Genomic DNA, 13,311 nt, shown 5'->3' with positions numbered 1-13,311 from the left:
TGAAAAGTCTTGAGCCTTATATAAATATTCAAGTGACTCTTGTTTTCTGTTCCATGTTATTTTCCTACACATCTTCAGCTAAAATGATTTGATTGGGAAGGTGCATCTTTTTATCATGTGGCTCAGGCTCAGACGTGTGGCTTGAGAAGTTGGTGTAAAAATGGCAATTTTTATAAGAGCGGGTGGAAAAAAGATACCAGAAGAGAAATTGTGGTACCTCCAGACAATGGAATATTTTTCAGTGCTAAAAAGATTTTTGGGATCTCTAGCCAGGCAAAGACAGGGAGGAAACTTAATGGTATGTTACTAAGTGAAAGAAGGCAATCTGAAAAGGGCTTCAGACCGTATGATTCCAATTAAATGACATTCTGGAAAAGGCAAAAGTATAGAGACAAAAAAAAAAAAAAAAGTCACTCGTTCCCAGGGGTGGAGTGGGGGGTGAGAGCAGGGGTTTAATAGATGGAGAGGACTTTGAGGGCAGTGAAAATTATGATGCATATGATAATCTATCCATAATGATAGATGCATGTCATTACAGATTTGCTCAAACCCATAGAACGTAGAACAAGAGTGGACTGTAATGCAGATTACGGGCTTTGACTCTGATGTGTCCGTGTAGGTTCATCGTGTAACAAATGTGCCCACTCTGGGGCCGATGCTGACACTGGGGGACGCGACATGTACGGGCACGTGGGAAGTCTCTGTACCTTCCTTTCGGTCTTGCTGTGAACCTAAAACTGCTGTAAAAAATGATCTTAATTATATAAAAACAAACATGCCAGAAAACAACCAAAGTAACTTTGCTGTTTAAATGGAATCCCTGGGGCGCCTGGGTGGCTCAGTGGGTTGAGCTGCTGCCTTCGGCTCGGGTCATGATCTTAGGGTCCTGGGATCGAGTCCCACGTCGGGCTCTCTGCTCAGCAGGGAGCCTGCTTCCCTCTCTCTCTCTCTCTCTCTGCCTGCCTCTCTATCTACTTGTGATCTCTCTCTGTCAAATAAATAAATAAAATCTTTAAAAAAAAAATAAATGGAATCCCTAAGCAAGGAAAGGAGGGCTGCCCATCTGAGAGGCAAGAGGCAGAGGCTATGACTGGATTTGTATTTGGAGCGGCCACTCGGTAAGGATGGATCATAGGGGGAGACTGAGGCAGGGGACCAGGTGAGGTACTATCCCAGTCTTCTATGGATGGTGGCAGGACCCTGCTGGCATCTGGGGCTGGGGAGGAGGGGACAGAGCTCATCACAAGGCGGCAGGTGGAGCTGGTTGATTTGGTGGCAGCGGCGTGGGTGGGGCTGGGGGAAAGAGGGGAGAGCTGACATTTATCAGCTGTCTCCGAGCCCGTTTGGCACACCGGGCTCTGTGGCGGGTGTTTCACACCCCATCTTCATCGGAACTTGTCAGCCACCTCGGGTGATCAGTTTGGGCAACTCTGACGAGGAGCCTGGGGCTTCGTGAGGTTGCGGTTGTTCCAAGGCCACCTCTACCATAGCAGGACCGATGCCCAAACATGGAATGGGCAGATTCCAGAAGCTTCAGGGACTGTCTAGCCTGGGATGGGGCAGGAGTGGGGGGAGGAGGTATTTCTCTTCCTTCTGCAGGAGAACCTCCTTTTTTTTTTTTTAAGATTTTATTTATTTTTTGGACAGACAGAGATCACAAGTAGGCAGAGAGGCAGGCAGAGAGAGAGAGAGGAGGAAGCAGCCTCCCTGCAGAGCAGAGCCCGATGCGGGGCTTGATCCCAGGACCCTGGGATCATGACCTGAGCCGAAGGCAGAGGCTTAACCCACTGAGCCACCCAGGTGCCCCCAGGAGAACCTCCTTATTGAAAGGTGCCCCTTACCCCTGCATGGTTCACCCCATTTCCTAACCCCTGACTCATTTCTGGCCTCTTCAAGAGAGCACTGCACTTGGAGTCCATGGCTTGGGGGTGGACCCACCTCAGCCCCCCCTCACTGGCTGCCTTCAAGCTACTACTGCTCAGAGTGTCAGTGTTCTCCTCAGAAAAACACAGGTGGCAGTTTCACAGTGAGAAGGGGAAAAAAAAATCATGGAAAAGAAGACAGTGCCAGGCCTGGTGTGGAGAGCGATAAGATTTTGTACTCACAGGGAGCCTTGGTGGCTCAGTTGATTAAGAGTCTGTCTTCAGCTCCTCTTACGATTTCAGGGTTGTGGGATCAAGCTTCATGTCAGCCTCCCTGCTCAGCAGGGGAGTCTGCTTATCTCTCTCCCTCTGTCCCTCCCCCTGCTCATGCTTTCTCTCAATCAAATAAATAGAATCTTTTAAAAAAAAATTAGAAGATTCTGTGCTCAATGCCCTTTGATAATGTCGGATTTGACTGCATGGAGAGTTCTGAGTTGTGGCACGTAACCGGACTTTGAAAAAAAAATGTGTTCTTTTCCATCGAATTTTTAAAAAGATTTTATTTATTTATTTGATAGAGAGAGAGACAGCGAGGGCAGGAACACAAGTGGGGGGAGTGGGAGAGGGAGAAGCAGGCTTCCCACTGAGCAAGGAGCCTGATGGGGGGCTTAATCCCAGGACCCTGGGACCATGACCCAAGCCAAAGGCTTAATGACTGAGCTCCCCAGGTACCCCTCTTTCCATCGAATTTGTCCGTGTTGGTGTGTAGCACTTTTTGCCCAGTCTTATCGGGAGACACACTTGTAGTTTTAGAGGCGGCAGCCTGCCATCTGTGAAGACCTCAGTGAAGTCCTCTTTGAGTGAGAGTGGCCACTCGGTCCTGGTCAGTGCTCTTGGAGGACTAAGCTCTAGAAACATCACCTGCCTTGCCCACACATACTTGTCCTTTGCACCTTGACAGCGGCTGCACTCTGTTGAACCCGCCCCCGCGGTGGCCGTGGCCGGCTGGCTATGCGCTCCTCTTCATTTTCTCTTGGTTTTCTCTCTAGTGGTGGCTGTTTACATAAAGGAGTCCTGGTGGCCGACCGAAGACGTCCTACGAACTTCTGATCCTGCCAGAGAAGGTCTCATGAAGGTGAGGTGGTGTAGACCGGAACAGATATTGCAAAACAGGTTTTAAAGTCAGTGTGTTCATTATCATTTTAATGATCGAAAGCACTTGGCCTCTGTGGACTCATCGTCCAGGGCTGCAAGAAACAAGAAACAAAGTTTCACAGATCGGGGGGGGGGGGGGCGCTGAAACAACAGAAAGGTGTTGTCTCCCAGCCTCTGAGACTATAAGCCTGAAATCAGGGTTCCTTCTGAGGGCCACGAGGGAGACTCTGTTCCAGGCCTCTCTCCTGGCTGCTGGTGGGTCAGGAGTTCCTTGGCCTGGAGATAGCCGTCTCCCCATGTCTTCACATCATCTTCTCCCAGTGTGGGTCTCCCTCTGTCCAGATCCCCCCTTTTCTATATGGACACCAGTCATTTTGGATTAGGAACCCCCCCCATGACCTCATCTTCACTTGATCGTCTTGCAGAGACTATTTCTAAATAAGTCACATCCCCAAGTACTGGATATTAGGTCTTGGAACATCTTTCCAGGGGATATGATTCAATCTAGAATGCCCTGCCAGTAAGGAAAATAGTAATAAAAGGCTGTATGCCGCAGACATCTGGCTATTGGCAGATCTCTCTTACCTTCCTGAGTGGCCTCTCGTGTCTTCATTTTAAAACTTAAATCCCCATCGTCGCTCTAGTGTGTAGGAAAATTTTTGCTTATTGCGTCCAAGTATTATTTTTTTGGTACTCACTCTGAGTCAGACATTGTGTTAGGTACTCGCCTATGTCCTCAGACTCTTTACAGGGATTATCTAATTTTAGAATCCTCAAGGTACTGTTTTGAAGATGAAGAAATTGAGGCTGAACCACGCAGCTAGTGAGTGATTGGGTTGGACACAAACTCCAGTCCCTGTGATGTCAGGCCTGAAGGTCTTGGATGGGCTGTGACTTTATGGAGCAGTTGTAAAGCCAAAACCTAGGATGGTAGGGGTGAGGGCAGGTGCCACAGCAGCTCCTCAGAGTTCCTGTGGCATCTTCTTCACTGCAGATCTGACAAGAAAGGTAGTAAATAGTGTAGAATTTAGACTATTTGCCTCATGTCTGCCCATTTTCATTTGATTGGCATATTTATCTTAATTCCATAGGTGCTTCTCGGCAGTCTTAAAATGGTGGATCTGTCTGTAGTGGTCTGGAATTCCACTTGACCTTCCTCATTGGGACCTACAAATACTGAATGAATGACCAGTATTCTTTTGGGTCTAGTTTAGAGAAGGAATTGATAATACAGTATTTTCCCCAGTTGCTTGAATGAATTTAAAAAAAAAATTCAGTTTTATTTTCCTTCAAACAACAACTTCATTGAGATACAATTCATGTCCTATAAATTTCACCCTTTCAAAGTGTACAGTTCAGTGATTTTCAGTATTTGCACAGAGTTGTGCCCTTGAATTCTAGAATGTTTTCATTGCCTCCAAAAGAAACCCTTTACCCATCAGCAGTCACCCCTCATTTCTCTCTTTCCCCAGCCCCTGGCAAGGAGTCTGCTCTCTGCCTCTGTGGATTTGTCTCTCCCGGACATTTCCATCCCCAGAATCATATAATATGTAGCCTTTTGTGTCCAGCTTCTCTCACTGAGCGTAATGTCTTCAATGTTCACCCACACTGTAGTGTGTGTTAGAGCCGCATTCCTTTTTATGGCTGGATCATTTCCCATTGCATGGCTCGAGCATGTGTGTTTATCCGTGTATCTGTTGAGGACACGTGTTGTTTCTACCTTTTGGCCATTACGAATAACAGCACCTTGAACATTTGTGTACAAGTTTGTGGGAGCACATGTATTTTCAATTCTCTTGGGTATATACCCAGGAGTGGAGTTGCTGGTCATGTGGTAATTCTCTATATAACTTGATGAGGAACCACTGAACTATTTTCCACGGCAGGTGTACCACGAATAGTCCCACTGGTAATCTCTGATGGCTTCCATCTTTCCATGTCCATCCTGTCACTTGTTTATTGTCTGTGTTTTTATGCTCTCCATCTGACTGGGTGGGAAGTGGTATCTCACTGTGGTCTTGAGCCGCATTGCTCTGATGGCCAAAGCTGTGATGCATTTTTTCATGTACTTATTGGCCATTCATATATCTCCTTTGGGAAAATATCTATTAAAATCCTTGGCCCACTTTTTAATTGGGTTATTTGACGTCTGACCGTTGAGTTGCAAACATTTTTCATATATTCTGGTTGCAAGTCCTTATTGCACACATTGCCTTTTTTGATTGGCAAATATTGTTTTCCCGTCTGTGGGTTGTCTTTTGCATGCCTGTCCCCCTCCCCAGCTTTACTGAGATATATCTGACATAAACATTGTGTGAGTTTGAGGCGCAGGAGGTGTTGATCTTGTATACTTACATATCCCCAAATGATGGACACCGTGGTGTTGGCTGACACCAGTTTTGTATTACATAATTACCATTTTTTTGTGTGTGATGAGAATATTTAAGATCTACTGTCTTAGCAACTTTAATATAATACGGTATTATTAGCTATAATTACCCTGCTGTATATTAGATTCCCAGAACTTATTCATCTTATAATTGGAAGTTTGTACCTTTTGACCGACATCTCTCTTCTCCCACCCACAGCCCCTGGTAACCACCGTTCTATTCTCTGTTGCAATGAGTTGGGCTTTGTTAAGATTTCACGTGCACGTGAGATCATGCAGGATTTGTCTTTGTCTGACTTACTTCACTTTGTATAATGCCCTCTAGTTATATCCATATTGTTGCAAACAGCAGGATATTTTCAGGTCTGGTTTTTGTTTTTTGTTTTTTGTTTTTCCAGGTCTGGTTTTAATTGACTCGGTAGATACTGTTTTGAAAATTTCCCCCTTCCCGCCTCCACGCTAGCAGATTTCACTGTAGCTTGAGATGCAGCCAATGAGTGTGAGGTACCTAGTGGGGTGGTCTGGCCCATTTGTCTTGCTGTTCTGGACCCTTCCCACAGGTGGGCCAGAGATATTTACTGGTTGGGTGTTTTGAATGCCAGGAGGAGTCTAACATGCTCTTTAAATAATTCTTTCATATTTTATTTATTTATTTTTTTTCAGAACAAGAGCATTCACTTGTTCCATGTGTCAATTCCTCTGTGTTTAGATGAGGGAAACCCCACATTTTCTGAAAAAATGTGGCCTATGTTGTGAACAGAAAGAAACTTGGTTGTTACTTGCTCTTAATGAACCATGTTGTAAAGATCGATCTACACCAACCATCCCCCAAGAATTTGGGGTCTTGACTTTTTTTTTTCCTTTTAATTGTATTTTGTTTCTTAGCCAACGATTCTTCATAAATTACCAAAAAAAATGCTTAATGTTCTTTCTGTTAACATAATTAGTGGTCCTAATTGAGGGATTAGAACTGGATCTCGGCTTTGTGTTTCCAGAAATGTTTCTAAGTCAGAATCACACACATTTCTCTCCCTGCCCCCCGTAATGAAATTGGATAAATTCAGTGCATTTTCTTCTCCTTTTTCTCCTGCCAGTTTTTGATTGGATATTTCCCTTCTGCCAGATGCAATCTGCTTTTCTCTTCTGGCTTTCCTCTGAACTTTCTGGTTTTATAAGTTGAAAAATATAACCTCCCACATCACCCCACTCAGGTTTTGTGACCAGCTAGTGATTCTTCAAAGTCTGAACTGGGTTTGGCTGCTACTGTCTGAGATACAAAATTGCGGCAGCTTCTCAGAGCTGAGCTGGTGTGGTTTTCACAAAGCTTTTCTTCATTTAAGATTTGGCTCCAGATGAAGGTGAACTATTTTACATTCTGGACCAATTAATAGATTTATTGGCACTGAACACTTTGTGCCATTTGTAAAGGGGGCAGCAAGCTGCCTTATTTTTTGTTATCGGAGCATTTGAAAACAAATGTATTTTTTTTTTTTTTTTACCCATCCTTCCCCAAAACAAGTGTTTTAAGGATGCCTCAGACAATCTTCTCCCTTGATCAGTGGGAGAAATGGAGGCTCAGAAAGTTGGGCATTGCTAAATATCTCCCAGCAAAGCTAGGCTGAAAAGTCACGGTCACAAATGATGACGATGATGATGATAAAAATGTAAGGATTAAGTATTCAACATAAAACGAAGTGTAGATATTTATATTAAAGTTCCCTTTTCCAAAGCCTTAGTTGTAATGGATGAAGATACTGGCGGCAACCATGGGTTGGGACCAGCCTGGGACCCGGAAGGCCCCGGTCTATTGTTTTGAGCCTGATGCCTCGGACAGCGCCCTTGTCCAGATGTCATAAGTCCCCTTTGGAATGAGACAGGGAAATCAATAAATGCGATCACTTACCCTCCTTGGGTTTCTGTTTTCTTACCCATAAATCAGGACGTCCCCAGCGGGTGGGAGAATCAAATGCTAGCTTGTGGGTGGGAGTCACAGCCCATTCAATGGCATTGCTGATCCCATGGTGCTGCATAGGATGGGGGACAAACACCCCCACACATAGGCTGTCACATAGTCTTGTCGGAGTAAAATCTTGTCATGTCACACATGTCTTGCCAGGGTAAAATCTAATAAAACAATGCTGTCCCTTGATCAATAGCTGATTGGGTTCATGTCAAGAATCACATTTGGTGCTGGCTTGTGGTTGTCCAGAGGAGTGCATGTAGAAGGACTCCGTGACCTTATCCAGGCTGAGCCACATAGAGTGGGATTGATTAGTTATGTCTGCTGTGGGTGCAGAAGACGGAGGCCTCCGTTTTTGCTATGTATTTGCCACCCGGGGCTCTCCAAATGCAGAAAATTTTAACAGACAGGACCATGAAGTCATTTTGACTTGTTTTTGTTTTTTTAAAATATTATTTATTTATTTGAAAGATAAAGATCATAAGCAGGCAGAGAGGCATGCAGAGAGAGACAGAGGAGGAAGCAAGCTCCCTGCCGAGCAGAGAGCCCGATGCGGGACTCGATCCCAGGACCCTGAGATCATGACCTGAGCCGAAGGCAGAGGCTTAACCCACTGAGCCACCCAGGCCAGGCACCCCTCATTTTGACTTGTTAATGCTAAAACTCTGTGTAGGCCTGACCTTGACCACATACTTTCTTCACCTGCCATGACATTGTGGTGGGCAAGAAGTGGTTTCATTTGATAGCCTTAGAACAAGATGGCCCTTGATTCCTGATAATTCTCTGGGATTGGGACTGTAGCATGTGCTCCAAATCTACTATGTCACAAGCCATCGAAAAATCACGTTTCTGATGTAGCCATTGATCCTCCCAGTTCTTTTTTTTTTTTTTTTTTAATTCCCTCTTATTCTTTGCCCTCCTTCTGAGGGTCAGAATTCTGGGCCTGTTATTAAGAATGGTGGGGGCACCTGGGTGGCTCAGTGGGTTAAGCCTCTGCCTTCGGCTCAGGTCATGATCCCAGGGTCCTGGGATCGAGCCCCTCATGGGGCTCTCTGGTCAGCAGGGAGCCTGTTTCCCCCTCTCTGCCTGCCTCTCTGCCTACTTGTGATCTCTGTCTCTCAAATAAATAAAATCTTTAAAAAAAATGGTGAATTGGGTTTATTTCTAGACACATCTAGGGAATCTGCTGAAATGTCTTGCCTGACCCCCCTGGAGGTAACTTCCTATTTTGTTGACCTGCAATGGACTTTTTCTGTCTACTTATATTCATTACACATAGGTAGCCTTGGGGACCAGGGAGGCCCCTCTGGAACTGCCCCTCACTCCTGGAGGCCGATGGGTGCGAAAGGTCAGGGTTGTGAAAACCTTGGTGAGAAACTGTGAGTCACATTTTGGCTCTTGAGCACGAGGGGAATTGTGGGATGGTGGCGCACACACCTGGCCCTGATGTGTGGGTTGATTCCAAGTGCAAAATTTATCGTGTGTGATTTTCCTCTCTCACTTGCTTGTTCTTCCTTTGTTTCTTCTTCTTATTTTTTTTTTCCCTTCAAAGGTTCACTCATTTGGGGAAAGGATTGTGCTTTTCATTCTAAACGTCGTTATTTTTGGAAGACTGGAGAGAAATTTGGATGACCGAGACATGTTTTTTTTACCTCACTCTGTGAAGGAGCAAGCAAAGATTCTGTGGCGGGATGGGTCAGCTGTTGGATTTTACACGACCAAAAGCAAAGGTGAGGGACACACGGCCCTGGGGAGGAGGGAGGGGCTGGGGTAGGGAGACCCCTAGATGTCTGCCTGTGTCCGAGGACTCCCTCAGCACATGTGTTCCTTGGAGAGAGTCTTCTGGCACAGAAAGTGTCACTAATTCAGCCGTCCTGTAAATAAAGCCAAGGTATGGATTTCATTTTCTCATTTCTCATTGTACTGGCAAATAGGGGGAAAAGTGTGTCCTTTTGATTCCCAGGCAGTGCCATGTCCCTCATAAATGCTTATTGCTGCTAATGGCGTAAAATGACTCTGCAAAGCACGACACTCTTCATCTCTTTTCTTTAAGGCTACCTATTAGCTGTCAGGAAAAATACCATCGCTAATAGCAAAAGCACACGGGATGCCAAGATTTATAGACATTACCTCAGAGGAGGGGGAGGTCGGCCATGATAACAAGGTCGGGGTGAAACATTGGGACATCTTTTTAGGGACTCTGACGAGAAGTGAATGTGTTCCTAGGAACATTTTGCCTCGGGGATTGGTCTGTTTCTCTAAAGTCGTTTTCTTTAATACTTTATTGAATTTTTTAAAGGCTGTCAACATCTCTACTCCAAGAGGTCCCAGCCCTGTCCTTCAGTTCTTATGAAGTCCTAAATTTTAGCAAGAATAGTCTCGCGGCGAACCACCATGGACATGTTTTTCTCCGGGCTCAGAAGGCTGATTGTGCTGTTGTTCATACTGTGTATTTGTTCCACCTGTCCAGGATGGAACAAATCCACTTCCTCCCTCCCCACTCCTGGTCACCCCCCCCCCCCGCCTTGTGAGACGACCAGTTTCCCGTTAGTTAACTACTTGTCAAGGTCATTCCAGACACTCAAGTAGAGAGGTTGGTTGTGGCCGTCTCCTTTTTCCCGAGGCTGACCCAGAACTCAAAGTGGAAGGAGAACCTTAAGATTGTCAAGCTAAGGTAGACCAGACTAGGTGCTTGGATTTCTGCCTCTTCTTCATTTTTGATGAATTCCATGAACGTGGTGGAAAGTTCTCTGAAGCCGCTTATTGGGTCATGTCTTTTCATCCATGAACTGATTTTTTTTTTTTAAGTGGCAATTGACTTTTAGTTACTCAACAATTTATTTCATTTTCAACAATTTATTTATACTGGTACCAAACCAGTATAAAATTAATGAAAATATATGCTTCAGGTGTATGTTGCCAATTAAAACATTTTTTTTTTTTTACTGCCTTTTGCTAGATTAGCTTATTTTTGGAGAGACAGAATAAAAATATTTCTGTTAGAATACTTGTATACATATTGCCACCAGGAAAGTATGAGAGTTGCAGCCATTTTACATCCTTGCCAGTACTTGGTATTGTGAGTCTTTTTAATTTTACCTATTCTACGAGGAGGGAAGTAGTATTTAATTTTGGTTTTAATTTGCATTTCCCTAATTGCAAACGATACTGATAATGTTTTTGTGTGCTTTGTTGATGGTCGCTTATCTTCTTTAAGTGTCCCTTAAATATTTTGGCCCATATTTTATTGGGTTTTTGCTATTGTAGTTTCTTCATATGTTATAGGTGTCAGTTCTTTTTTTTTTTTAAGATTTCATTTATTTATTTGACAGAGATCACAAGTAGGCAGAGAGACAGGCAGAGACAGAGAGAGGGGGAAGCAGGCTCCCTGCTGAGCAGAGAGCCCAATGCGATGCAGGGCTTTATCCCAGGACCCTGGGATCATGACCTGAGCCAAAGGCAGAGGCTTTAACCCACTGAGCCACCCAGATGCCCCTAGGTGTCAGTTCTTTATCAGATATATATTTGGAAAACATTTTCATTTTGGCACGACAGTATTTCTCAGAGAGCAAACATTTGAAATTTTGATGGAATCTATTTTATCAGTTTACCAATTTTCATTATTATTTTGTTCAAAATATTTTCTAAATTTACTTTGTAATTTGTATGAGTGTTTTAAAGTGAGTTTTAAATTTCCAGATATTCCAAATGTTTTACTTATTGATTTACCTTTGATTTCTTTTTTTTTTAAGATTGTATTTATTTATTTGACAGACAGAGATCACAAGTAGGCAGAGAGGCAGACAGAGAGAGAGGGGAAAGCAGTCTTCCTGCTGAGCAGAGAGCCTGATGTGGGGCTTGATCCCAGGACCCTAGGATCATGACCTGAGCTGAAGGCAGAGGCTTAATCCAGTGAGCCACCCAGGTGCCCCTTATTTTTGATTTTTAACTTAATTCCTTTGCAGTAAAAGAATAGTCTATTTTACTATTTTTAATATTAATATTTAAATTTTTAAATATTCTAAACATTAATTTTATTAATATAAGGTTAATTTATATGTATTTATAATATAAATAATTATTTCATATATAAATAGGTATTATAATTTATAATATAAATTTAAATTTATATAAATATAAATATAATTAATATAAATATAAATTTAACAATTTAAAATATTTTGAATTTTTTAATATTTTAAGAATTATTGAGGATTGTTTAATGGCCCATTATATAGTCTGTATTGGTAGACATTCCCTGTAGACTTGAAGGAATGTGTATATTCTGCAGGCATTGGGTTTAGTGTTCCGGAAATATCATTTGGGATAAGATAATTAATAATGTTGTTTAGATTTTCTAACTTCTTACTGACTATTTTTGTCTAGTTCTATCAATTTCTGAAAGTTTGTGAAAGTCTATGATTGTGCATTCATCTCTCATTTTAGTTTTGTTAGTTTTTACTTTATGTGTTTTGAAGCTTTTTTATCAGTCACGTCTATATTTATGATTGTTATACCTACCTGATATATTGGTCATTTTATCATTATGAAGTCCCCAGTTGTCTTCAGTAATATTTCTTATTATGAGGTCTGTTTTGTTTGATATTAATATATATAGACTCATCATCTTTCTTATGCTTATGATTTGTATGGAATACATTCTTTTTTTTTTTAAATTTATTCATGTGACAGAGATCACAAGCAGGCAGAGAGAGAGAGTGAGAGGGGGAAGCAGGCTCCCCACTGAGCAGAGAGCCTGATGTGTGGCTCGATCCCAGGACCCTGGGATCATGACCTGAGCTGAAGGCAGAGGCTTTATTTAACCCACTGAGCCACCCAGGCGCCCCTGTATGGAATACATTCTTGTAATGTAGCTTGTAGCCTTTTACTTTTAGTCTGTTCATGTCTTTGTTATCTGAAGCATATATTTTGTCGACAGCATACAGCTGGGTATGGGATCCTATTTATTATTTATTTATTTACTTTTAGATTTTATTTATTTACTTGTCAGAGAGAGAGAGAGAGAATGCACAGAAGCAGGGGGGTGGCAGGAAGTGAGAGAATCAGGCTCCCCACTGAACAAGGAGCCCAGCGCAGGACTCGATCCCAGGAAACTGAGACCTGAGCTGAAGACAGACACTTTACTGACTGAACCACACAAGCATCCCTGGGTCTTGGATTTTAAACCTAGTCTTAAAATGTCCGTCTTTTGAATGGAGTGTTAGTCCCCTTACATTTAATTATTGATATGATTATACTGAGGTCTTCTCATTTGCAATTTGTTTTGTGTCTGCTGTTTTTTTTTTTTTTTTTTTTGGTTCCTCTGTCCCTCCTTTATATCTTGTTTTATTTTAATCAGATATTTGTTAGTATTTCATTTTAATTTCTCTATTAGCTTTCTAGTTCTATATTTTTGCATTTTTAGTTTTTGCTCTGGGGATCACGTATGCATCTTAAACTTTTCCCAATTTACTTACAGTTGATATTGAATTACCTCAGGTGAAATATAGAAATCTTTTAGCAGTGTATTTTTGTTTATCCCTTATTTCCATAGTGCTATTGTTTTATATTAGATCTGTTCATGTTATACACCTATCTTTATTGATTGATAATTTTTAGTTTAGTAGTCATATCTTTTAAAATAAATAAAATAAATATAGCTAAAATCTTTCTCACATACTTACCTTTAAAAAAATTTTAATATTGGTCCCACTTGCCGTCCAATGTCATTTTTCCTTTAGGCTAAAATACTTCCCTTAGAATTGGCTGTGGTGTGGTTCTGCTGGCGACAAATATCTCAGGTTTTGTTTACTGAAATAGATTTTATTTTACAGTCATATTTGAAGGATAGTTTAGCTGGATATAGAATTATTACTGATAATTCCCCCACTCCTTTTAGTGTTTTGAATATGTTTTTCCAGGCTTCTGTCTTTCATAGTTTCTGG

The 13,311-nt window shown here is 42.3% G+C and overlaps 1 protein-coding gene across 1 annotated transcript in view; it reads left to right on the top strand.

Annotated features, from left to right (window-relative positions):
* LOC123943285 (protein FAM169B-like) overlaps positions 1–13,311 on the top strand; it is an 87,752-nt gene that overhangs the window by 46,164 nt on the left and 28,277 nt on the right. Inside the window, exons 4-5 of the mRNA XM_046007314.1 lie at positions 2,912–2,997; positions 8,919–9,096. Of these exons, the coding sequence (XP_045863270.1) occupies positions 2,912–2,997; positions 8,919–9,096 (264 nt within the window). The remainder of the gene's footprint in view (positions 1–2,911; positions 2,998–8,918; positions 9,097–13,311) is intronic.

The sequence above is a fragment of the Meles meles genome, chromosome 6, assembly GCF_922984935.1.
Source record: "Meles meles chromosome 6, mMelMel3.1 paternal haplotype, whole genome shotgun sequence".
NCBI classification, from domain to species: Eukaryota; Metazoa; Chordata; class Mammalia; order Carnivora; family Mustelidae; genus Meles; species Meles meles.
The sequence above is the reverse complement of the archived record's forward strand: the minus strand, read 5'-3'. Positions and strand labels throughout refer to the sequence as shown.